Raw genomic sequence first — 12071 nt, 5'->3', positions numbered from 1 at the left:
TTACTGGAAATGCCCATCCCTTACATATGAAGTCCTGCCTATCATTTTCCAGTAGGTTTCAACTGGTTACCTCATGAGCTGACCTAGGTCAATGAGGGGGATGGGCATTTTGGGGGTCCACTGGCAGGGGTACCCCACTAATAGAAATTACTGGAAATGCCCATCCCTTACATATAGAGTCCTGTCTATCATTTTCCAGTAGTTTTCAACTGGTTACCTCATGAGCTGACCTAGGTCAATGAGGGGGATGGGCATTTTGGGGGTCCACTGGCAGGGGTACCCCACTAATAGAAATTACTGGAAATGCCCATCCCTTACATATAGAGTCCTGTCTATCATTTTCCAGTAGTTTTCAACTGGTTACCTCATGAGCTGACCTAGGTCAATGAGGGGATGGGCATTTTGGGGGTCCACTGGCAGGGGTACCCCACTAATAGATATTACTGGAAATGCCCATCCCTTACATATAGAGTCCTGCCTATCATTTTCCAGTAGTTTTCAACTGGTTACCTCATGAGCTGACCTAGGTCAATGAGGGGATGGGCATTTTGGGGGTCCACTGGCAGGGGTACCCCACTAATTGAAATTACTGGAAATGCCCATCCCTTACATATAGAGTCCTGCCAAACATTTCCAGTAGTTTTCAACTGGTTACCTCATGAGTTGACCTAGGTCAATGAGGTTTGGGGGTCCACTGGCAGGGATACCCCACCAATAAAAATTACTGGAAATGCCCATCTCTTGTATCTGAAGTCCTAACCATCATTTTCCAGTAGGTTTCAAGTGGTTACCTCATGAGCTGACCTAGGCCATCCGTGAGGGGTCAATTATTGATGACTGGCGAAGCTACCCCACCACTAATAATCACTGGCGATGGCCATTTGTTGCTCTTGGGGCCATACCTGACACATTGTACTTACTTTGATGTGGTTACCAATGAGAGCTGATCTAGTTTAGCTTTTAGGTGAATTTAAAATTGCCCTCCCAGCCACACCCACCACAGCAGGTTTGCCAGTCGTCTGGTGTCATATACAGGAATGCACTGTGAACATTGTGATGTACAAGGCAATTGGTTAACTTCCCAGCTAACCAAACCCTCTGGGCTCCTGCTCTACCTGGAGGAAGAATCTACTTTTGTATTATCTTGAAAAGCCAGACTTATTTCATGACATTTTGAAACGGTTTACCCAGATAAGTTGACGTACCAAGAGAGTGCTGTGATGACTGACAACTCCATGTAAAGTTTACATCCATGTTACCAGCCTGTAGTAATGTTTTACGATACATGAACACATTCTTTATCAACAATAGAACCTGCCTCAAGTATACATGCTGTAGTTATTTCTTTGATTTTATTTTATTCGCACTCAGATTGTTTAAAATACAAAAAAATTACAGAGACAAAATAGACAAATAGGACCGAATTGAAAAGAACAAAAAGAGTAACAGGAGCTAAACCCATTAGGCTGACAGAACGTCAGCCCATTTCCAATGGGGCCCTATAGACGAAAAATTGCACTTTCAATGGTAAATACTAATGAAACCAATAAATAAGACTCAAAAAACGGACATATTGCACAAAATAAGATATATACGTAATGACTGCTCAGCGTGAAAATATCAAATCCTTCCCGTTAATGTTTAATATCGGTTTCTGGTTACAAACTTCTAGGAGGCATTTCCAACATGAAATTTACTTGACATCAGAAATCAGAGATGGAAAAAAAAATGTCACTTCTAAACACATCAAAATTAAAGGCCATTAGTATAGCCTCCTAATATACCAGAAAGTCAAGAATGGTCACTCAATCATAAACTTCTTTAACAATATTTTACTTGCTCCTGAGCATTTCTTCCTCTCTTAGATATTAAATTGCCTGATTGAACAGTCCTCAATGTTGTGTGAATAATGTGAACAGTTGAAACCTCCCATTGAACTTTTTTTATCATTCCAACTTTGGGGCAATAATGATGACCTTTGTATTGCTTTTTCTTTAAGTCTCAATGTGTGTTTGCCAAATTTAAACTTTGACCTTTCCAGATTACGACCCTAAAAGCTCAGTAAAAATGACACCGTTTTATGCAATTTTCATATTAATATTCATTATTTTTATTGACTTTATCTGTCGTTAAACATTTTGAGCTGAATAAAATTCGCCACATGTTTTTACGAGTCCTTAGATTCTACAAACTTCAATCAAAGTTTGCAAGCCCTGCCCAACAGATCGTGCGCCGATCAAATCTCTCTGTTTTGTTAACGACCTTTCGTGGCTAGCCTGTGTTAGGTCTCTTGATTAGTATCTTTCTTTCAGTCTTACCGATGTAGCTTGCGAAATTGTGTCATTCCTTTCAGTTGCAATGAATAAACAGGTATTTACAGGTAAAAAAAGGGAACGATACGAGTACATAGGTTACATTTGTGTAATGAGCATGCTGTTATGGGCGGTCGCAGTGATTTTACAGTAAACCGAAATTGTTCGAGCCGTAACGGTAACAGAAAATATATTTCTTTCAATTGCGACAGCTTTTCTCCATTTAACCCACCTCATCATAGTGTGTTTAGAATAAGAAAATTGAATCTGCTTCGGAAGTTTGTTTTCCGAACTTCATCGGCAAACACATATTGATACTTTAATGTAAATAAAAAATAGGATTACATGACACAAAATAAGACTAAGATAATACCTCAGAGTCTTCTTCATCTTCACTTTCATCCTCTGACATCTTCTCTTCTCTCTGCTCCTCCTCTTCCTCTTCATCAGACTCGTCCTCTTCTTCATCTGGGCAAACTTGAGAAGGAATTTCATCTCCCTTAAAGTTAAAGATGATAGAAAGTATCTTTGCTTTTTGTTTAAATGGTACCAGATTTCTTCATTTAAGTATGTCCACCCAATCGTAGTTTAGAAACCTTATATCATAGGACCACATCAAGATTTGTCAATGAGGTTTTTTCTGTTGCTTTTGGCTCGGATGTCTAACCACTCGCAATATTGCAAGTCATTTCAAGTTTTCTAGATTGATTCAGCCACAGCTACAAGTGTCAGCTGGCAGATATGACTTGATTAAACCAAAATTATCATCAAAAACTCATAACTGGAATTATCGACACAGCCTTGAGCACCTGCCCAACCTGGATGTTCTTTGAAATGGTGCCACAGCAGTTTCTATTGGTAGCGACAATCAAAATTTGCAGACAGAACTTTGCAGATATTTGCAGTCAGCAAATTTGTATTCTAGACGCACACATCCTGATGTCATTGAGTGGTATGTACCAGTGCTATCAGTGATCAAGTGGGAAAATGCTGAGGCAATAGAAGCAATGAAACCTAGCATTTGAGAGGTTTGTGGGTTTCGATTCCTGGATGGCTGAGGTACAGTGAAGATTTCATAGAGGATAATCCAGGTTTTCCATCGGAAATGGTCTTCCAATTTGAAACTTGGATAGCCAGCCAACATGAAGTGCGAGTCATTTGGCTATTCACCAATGGACACGTGCCTGTTTTGTGTGGTTTAACATCTGCCTTCCAGGCTGTTATATTCCAGGCCAATTGAGCTGAACTGTTAAATCTCTGAGCTTATTAACTGAACTTCTCCCTACCAGATTCGTAAAACGTGGTGCGACCAAAATTAGAGCCTCGGTTTCTTAAGGCTGGCCTACTTACCTTTATGTCTTTGTTCTTGAGGTTCCCTACCCACATGGCCGCGTGGCAGCCGTGCAAGGCCAGCATAGCCTTTACTCTGTACACAAACTGCTCCAAAATTCTCTTCAGTGCTGGTACGTGATTGTTGAGCGAAATGTCTTGAGCAATCTGAAACACAAAATCCAGAGATATTAATTATAAATTCAGGTTGAGAGAGTGGTTTGTTTTTAATCTGCACTGTGTTGTTTATACAAATGCTTCTGATGTATACAGGCACACTTTGAGGAAAAAAAATACAGTCCAAAACAAATCTTAGCATTCCTTTACACACTTTCTTCACCTCAACAGATGGCGATTGCAAGTTCATATCTACAGCACTTATTAATTAACGATTGCCAAATAATTAAATGGATTGTCTGGTGGCACATAGAAGTTACCTTAAAAAATAGTAAATAATTTTCCAAACATGTTGTCAAAGTATGAGAACGCTAATATTGCATTTGACAGAGAAACGATTTTTTAATCGATAAGGATAGACATTTCAAATATGATTTGAACAGTACAGAACGTGACGTCAGCTATGCTAATGCAGATTGCGACATAACCCACGATCCGCACAGTACCTATATGGTAATCAAAACAAAAACCGCGTTTGTATACAGATAAATTTCTTTCTTAATTTCCGGTGAAATTTCTTAGAAACTAGATATGTTTTCAAAAACTCCTTAAGCCGCCATGTACTAGATCGGTGGTTCCGTGGTCTTTGTGTAACACAAGGTAAATTTTAACAGCGAACTCTTCGCTGTTTAGGCTATACATCGCGCTATCCAGCTCCAACAAGAAGAATGTTCGCGTACAGGCTATACTCTAACGTTGACAATCGGACAGTTCTGCGAAGCCTAAGCTTCTCAGTGCTACATTCTGCTCTGACAACGATTCCGATAAATTTCTTCCATAATTTCCGGTGAAATTTCTTATAAATTAGATATGATTTAAAAACTCCTTAAGCCGCCATATATGTGGTTTCGTGTTCTTTCTGTAACACAAGATAAGTTTTAACAGCAGACTCTTCGTTGTTTATACATCGCGCTATCCATTGCGCGAAGAATGTTAGCGCGTACAGGCTACTCTTACATTTACAATCGGACAGTTCTGCGAAGCCTTAGCTTCTCGGTGCTACATTCTGCTCTGAAAACGATTCTGCCAAGTTTCATCTTTCTGTGTAACAAATACTTTTCATGTTTCCTTTCACTGTTAATTTGATCCGTGAATTTTATTTCAGCGATTTCGAAGAACAGTTTATGAACTGTGGTTTGAGTGTGAGTGTATTATGTGCAACGCTATACAAGTACACCATCTGGGCATCATAGGATATACGTTCGCGAGTGTGTACGTTATATTAGGCAATCGAATGTGCTTACACGTGAGAGTGTATTTGTTGCGGAAATGGGAGTTATATCTTCAAGTCGCATGTTTTGCCTATCTGCAAGCACTACGTCAATCACCATATTGAAGCGTTCAAACAAACGGTACTTTTGGTGAGAAACTGGTGAATTTGAAAACCAGATTTCTACAAGAAGAAAACGTCGAATGGGGACAATTTTTACATGGTTAGAAAGAGAAAAATCTTCCACCAGACAATTCCTTTAACTAAAAACAGTTTACAAAGTTTAATGAATTTTCATAATAGAGTTCCCCACTTCGCTTTCCACAAAAAGAAGTTTCATGGTAAATAAAATGGAATAAATATGTTTATCTATTATTCTCAACAAAAAGGAAACCATTACTACTAAAACTATCATTCCACTCTGCCCAGTAGGTTTGGTAATCTGATTGGGCAAATGGGAAGCTTTTTAATTAAACTTCCAACAATTTTTTTTTATATAAAGACATGCTGCTATTTAAAAATATAGCAGAGAAACTGTCTTTCCCAATCATCACAAATTAAAAGAGAATTTTCACTGAAATGTTTCTATCTTGTTGCACCACATATCAATACTAAACTTTTCTGAAAATGACCTCCTCATGATCCTGAATACTTCTGATGTCTACAGATTTCCTCTCTCCATTTCTCTCTACTATAAGTCTGCAATATTACTAATACACACAGAAAGTATTTTTGTTTTATCCTAAGCTGTTTCTAATCTCACCTTAGTGTGGTTACACATGTACTGAAGGGCTCGTGTACTCGGTTGCAGGTTCTTTAACAGGCTCTGTACATCCTCCTTCTGTGTTTTAAACATCCAATCAAGAGCAGGCATACCATTCCGCATAAATACCTCCAGAGATGCTCTCCCATGCTGTAATTAGGAAAGGAGTAAAATAGGTTAATTATTTCGATAGACTATGGCTATGTACAAGTTGTGCCATACTTTCACAAGCACAAAATCAGTGACACTGTCACCATGGTAACAGATACAACTTTGTATTAATTAACAACATAATGGCTGTTGTTACATTAACTCTTCATTACATCCTTCATGTTGCTAATAAATAAACATTTCACAGAGTAACTCGGTACCAATAATTATTGTCACCATGGTTTATGGATGTAGCTTTATTCTACATTAGCTCATCCATTGTACCCTTTGATCATGCTAGACAGCAAAAATATCAAACAGACAACACACTAACAGTTTCATTGCCATCATGGTAACTGTTAACAACTTGACCGTTTACCTTAAAGGCATTGAAGACTCGCCCCTTCTGAAAAAGTTAACTTTCTGTTGCTGGCAAGTGACCTTTTGTTCGTGTCGCCACAAAATGCAGACAGTGATGAAATGTGATACCTAAATTGTTATCTTTAGCTGGACCTGAGATGTCCATCGCTGTATCATTTGTATACTGTGCTGTGGGTATTGACTGCAGCCGGCTGTCTAACTACCGACGGTATCAAGCTGTGCGTGTATCTTCTGGGATCAATGGTGGTGTTTAAAACTTCTGTTACACCTCATTCGAAACTAGGTCAAAGTACCGGCATTAGACGTTTCTTTTTGCGCGAGTCTTCACACCCTTTAAGGGCTGTTGTAAGATTAGCTCTCCTATCGTAGGCTTTAATCATGCTAATCAGCATATATATGACATGACCAGACAACACACTAACAGTTTCATTGCCATCGTCGTAACTGTTAACAACTTTCCCATTTCCCTTAAGGGCTGTTGTAACATTAGTTCTCCCATCGTAGGCTTTAATCATGCTAATCAGCATATACATGACACGACCAGACAACACACTAACAGTTTCATTGTCACCATGGTAACTGTTAACAACTTTCCTGTTTACCTTAAGGGCTGTTGTAACATTAGCTCTCCCATCGTAGGCTTTAATCATGCTAATCAGCATATACATGACACGACCAGACAACACACTAACAGTTTCATTGTCACCGTGGTAACTGTTAACAACTTTTCTGTTTACCTTAAGGGCTGTTGTAAGATTAGCTCTCCTATCGGAGGCTTTAATCATGTTAATCAGCATATATATGACATGACCAGACAACACACTAACAGTTTCATTGCCATCGTCGTAACTGTTAACAACTTCCCATTTACCTTAAGGGCTGTTGTAACATTAGCTCTCCCATCGTAGGCTTTAATCATGCTAATCAGCATATACATGACATGACCAGACAACACACTAACAGTTTCATTGTCACCATGGTAACTGTTTACAACTTTCCTGTTTACCTTAAGGGCTGTTGTAACATTAGCTCTCCCATCGTAGGCTTTAATCATGCTAATCAGCATATACATGACATGACCAGACAACACACTAACAGTTTCATTGTCACCGTGGTAACTGTTAACAACTTTCCTGTTTTCCTTAAGGGCTGTTGTAACATTAGCTCTCCCATCGTAGGCTTTAATCATGCTAATCAGCATATACATGACAAGACCAGACAACACACTAACAGTTTCATTGTCACCGTGGTAACTGTTAACAACTTTCCTGTTTACCTTAAGGGCTGTTGTAACATTAGCTCTCCCATCGTAGGCTTTAATCATGCTAATCAGCATATACATGACACGGACAGACACATTCCAATCGATCAACTTCTGAGACTGTGCATCAGCTTCCTCTCTTGAAGAAAACATTGGAATCTTTTTCTGAAAGGCTACCAGTTCCTCAAACATTATTCGATAGTAGCTACTGAAGGTTGGCTGTGTGAGTGTTGGGTAAGTGGTGGAGCAGCTGTTACTGCCTGCATTCACGAGTTCAGGGACTCCAGTGGAACAAATGGTTTCTATGGCCTTGAGAGTATCATCTTTGGCATGACAGAGATGTAACCTACACAGAAGAGAAAATCACGGGGTAGGGGAGTAAAATCTCCTACATATCTTTTAACAAGGTCTGAATATTTCAAATATCTATATGCAGTAATCTCTCTCTGTTTCTTCGACTGCAAGCCAGAAAATATGTTGCTAGCTGCTTCAATAATCACTAAAGTACATTATTCATTCAGGGTATCTGCTATTATTCAGTTGTGTTGTAAATGTTTACTAGTACTAAGAAAATGAAACATTTTCTTCCTGATGAGGAGAGTGAAATGTCACAACTCGTTCTGGGATAACCCCCTCATCAAGTATTTTATTGATTGCTTTATGTGTTGAGTTAATTGGGTGCTAATTATTTAGCCATGGTTTTTTGCTTCCTTAAGCATTACGTAATCATGTATTGTTAAGGAGTATCGGAATTCCGTCGGCATGAGGGTATAAGTAGAACCGTAAAGCCACGTGCTCTCTCTTTTCTATCTCGGGCTTGAACCAAACGCAAGCAAAACCGTAAGTTGATCTTGTTTAATTATGAAATGTTAGGCAGAATTTTAGTTCAAAAGAATAGGAATTGGTATATCAACCAATTTCCACCTTCATTGAGATAACACTGGCTCATTACTTTACAAATTAAATTGGGTGTTTTGGTACTTTTGGAGATGGCAAAAGAGGCAGGGAAGGAGCTAAATTAAAGCTGAACAAGGAAGAAAGAAAGATAACATGAAACTTAGAAAAGAAATAGGCCGACGCTCGTATAGAGACATTCCATAGAAAGAAAGAACATTCATTTTTTGTACCATAAATGTTGACAGACCACTCAAGGAAACATATATTATATACTAGAACCATAAGAAAGAAAGGATGCCATATGAAGCATACATGAAATAGACGTGAAAGTTTAAAAGAATATATATAGAAAAGATGATTCTATATTCTATGTAACCGATATTAATTTTATTGTTGTTGTTTATAATTATATTGTACACATTTGAAACGCATATTCGCTCTCTGTCCTTCTTTACGCCGTTGTCGACTGCTCTCTTAAAAGAATACGTGACAACATGTTTGCTTTGTCTGTGGGGACTCTTGAATACAATCATCATTCGTTTAAATTGCCCCCCAAAAAAAGGTTGGAAATGTAAACACACTTCGTTGCCTTGTTAGCAACATTAGGTCCATAATACATATTAAACACAGATTATTACATTTTCGTATTAGTTTTTCTGTTTATCATTTACCTGATGACTCTCTGCAGAGATTCATTGTACTTAGCTCCTTTGCAACGGTCTCCATTTTCATCTAGCCATTCCCTTTTCAGAAATGTCTCCGCCAATGAACCTGCAGTCAGAATGATTTTATTTAGAAACTTTTATTAATAATAAATTCTAATTTTACTGTATTCCCAAATCTAGAGGTAAATAGTAATAAATCTATGCCAAAATAAATCTCTTTGTAATACTGAACGCTACTTTCATGTGTTCAATGATGGTCTCCGTAAGTAACAGAATAAGGTTGACAAGTATGATACACCTACACAATGATTAAAACAAGTTATTTGTAGCTAAAATGTGTGAAAGCCAATGAGTGCCATTCAAAACATATCTTTAATTAGTTCTCATGAATAATTAAAGACATTGCTACAAATTTTTAATTCGTTCAAACAAATTAAAGACATTCTTAAACTGGCACTCATGGGCTTTTCGTAAGATGGTACTTTGCTGTTGTAAGACATACAGGCACATTAAGTCGCATTAATATCATTATTGAAGTGTATTTGATTTCATTCGAAACCAAGGGTCAAAGTTCAAACGAAACACTCACCGATGGGTTCGCTTCTTTCTTGACTGTTTAAGTTTGTCAACGCTACCATTAACTTCAATAGAACTACTCCACAGTCCAAGGTAGGAACAGAGTCTTTGTACTTCTCAAAATACTGACAACACTTCCTGTATAACACAGAGAAAAATTGATCATATTTCATTTAATCTGAGATTTATAGGTAAGTTCTTAATATCTAACACGTACAAAGTACTATGAGAAAGTTGCAGAAAGTACTTAATACGTTACTACTACAATTACTGTCATAAAACTGATGTAATTTGGATTAGATAGATAGATAGATAGATAGAGTTACACAATCTTTATACTCACTTTGATAAATTATGTGATGTTCTGTGATGGGATGTTGTATTATGAGATGTGATGCAATGTAGTTTGGTGTATGTGATCTGATGTGATGTTTCAAGGAGCGATGTGCTATTGTCATGTGATGTTGTCATGTGATGTTTTGTTGTGTCATGCTTCATGATGTGATCTTGATGTCACGTGATGGTTCAGTTGCAATGTGGTGTGATGTGCTATTGTAATGTGATGTTTTGTAGTATCATGCTTCATGATGTGATCTTGATGTCACGTGATGGTTCAGATGCTATGTGGTGTCATGTGCTGTTGTCATGTGATGTTTAGTAGTGTCATGCTTCATGATGTGATCTTGATGTCACGTGATGGTTCAGTTGCTATGTGGTGTCATGTGCTGTTGTCATGTGATGTTTTGTAGTATTATGCTTCATGATGTGATCTTGATGTCACGTGATGGTTCAGATGCTATGTGGTGTCATGTGCTGTTGTCATGTGATGTTTTGTAGTATTATGCTTCATGATGTGATCTTGATGTCACGTGATGGTTCAGATGCTATGTGGTGTCATGTGCTGTTGTCATGTGATGTTTTGTAGTATTATGCTTCATGATGTGATCTTGATGTCACATGATGGTTCAGTTGCTATGTGGTGTCATGTGCTGTTGTCATGTGATGTTTTGTAGTATTATGCTTCATGATGTGATCTTGATGTCACATGATGGTTCAGTTGCTATGTGGTGTCATGTGCTGTTGTCATGTGATGTTTAGTAGTGTCATGCTTCATGATGTGATCTTGATGTCACATGATGGTTCAGATGCTATGTGGTGTCATGTGCTGTTGTCATGTGATGTTTTGTAGTATTATGCTTCATGATGTGATCTTGATGTCACATGATGGTTCAGATGCTATGTGGTGTCATGTGCTGTTGTCATGTGATGTTTTGTAGTATTATGCTTCATGATGTGATCTTGATGTCACGTGATGGTTCAGATGCTATGTGGTGTCATGTGCTGTTGTCATGTGATGTTTTGTAGTATTATGCTTCATGATGTGATCTTGATGTCACATGATGGTTCAGTTGCTATGTGGTGTCATGTGCTGTTGTCATGTGATGTTTAGTAGTGTCATGCTTCATGATGTGATCTTGATGTCACATGATGGTTCAGTTGCTATGTGGTGTCATGTGCTGTTGTAATGTGATGTTTAGTAGTGTCATGCTTCATGATGTGATCTTGATGTCACGTGATGGTTCAGTTGCTATGTGGTGTCATGTGCTGTTGTCATGTGATGTTTAGTAGTGTCATGCTTCATGATGTGATCTTGATGTCACATGATGGTTCAGTTGCTATGTGGTGTCATGTGCTGTTGTAATGTGATGTTTAGTAGTGTCATGCTTCATGATGTGATCTTGATGTCACATGATGGTTCAGATGCTATGTGGTGTCATGTGCTGTTGTCATGTGATGTTTTGTAGTATCATGCTTCATGATGTGATTTTGATGTCACGTGATGGTTCAGTTGCTATGTGGTGTCATGTGCTGTTGTCATGTGATGTTTTGTAATGTCATGCTTCATGATGTGATCTTGATCTCATATGATGGTTCAGACGCTATGTGGTGTGATGTGCTTTCGTCATGTAATGTTTTGTAGCGATATGTTTCTTGATTTGATCTGATGTGATGTTTTTGGGGAGATATAGCGCAGTGAAAAATGACAAATCTTGTGTAATTTTCTGTTTCTGCTTCAAAACCATATTAATAATGAACATCAAACTTTGTAAACAAGTGAAGTCAGTTCCAGGTTACACAATCTTAATACTCACTTTGATAAATCTATCACATTTGTACTCTGGGTTCCTTCGGTGATCTTTGCTGCGAATACACCAAGAGACTCTTCCAGGACTGGTAATGAGCTTTTAGCATGGAGACCATCCCTTAAGACCAAGAAGAATACATTTCATTTAATCAATGTCTGACAAGGCCTTATTTTGTGACTACCTCATTAATCTTCAAAACTATG

The 12071-nt window shown here is 38.1% G+C and overlaps 1 protein-coding gene across 3 annotated transcripts in view; it reads right to left on the bottom strand.

Moving 5' to 3' along the window:
• Window positions 1-12071, bottom strand: part of LOC139960996 (Fanconi anemia group D2 protein-like) — a 98613-nt gene that overhangs the window by 7323 nt on the left and 79219 nt on the right. For all 3 annotated transcript variants that reach the window (XM_071959758.1, XM_071959759.1, XM_071959760.1), the window contains 7 exons: window positions 11875-11985; window positions 9735-9859; window positions 9152-9251; window positions 7599-7929; window positions 5792-5941; window positions 3663-3809; window positions 2686-2811 (listed from right to left, as the gene is read on the bottom strand). In XM_071959758.1, the coding sequence (XP_071815859.1) occupies window positions 2686-2811; window positions 3663-3809; window positions 5792-5941; window positions 7599-7929; window positions 9152-9251; window positions 9735-9859; window positions 11875-11985 (1090 nt within the window). The remainder of the gene's footprint in view (window positions 1-2685; window positions 2812-3662; window positions 3810-5791; window positions 5942-7598; window positions 7930-9151; window positions 9252-9734; window positions 9860-11874; window positions 11986-12071) is intronic.

The sequence above is a fragment of the Apostichopus japonicus genome, chromosome 20, assembly GCF_037975245.1.
Source record: "Apostichopus japonicus isolate 1M-3 chromosome 20, ASM3797524v1, whole genome shotgun sequence".
In the NCBI taxonomy this organism is placed as follows: Eukaryota; Metazoa; Echinodermata; class Holothuroidea; order Aspidochirotida; family Stichopodidae; genus Apostichopus; species Apostichopus japonicus.
Note: the sequence above shows the minus strand (reverse complement) of the source record. Positions and strands in the feature narration are given on the sequence as shown.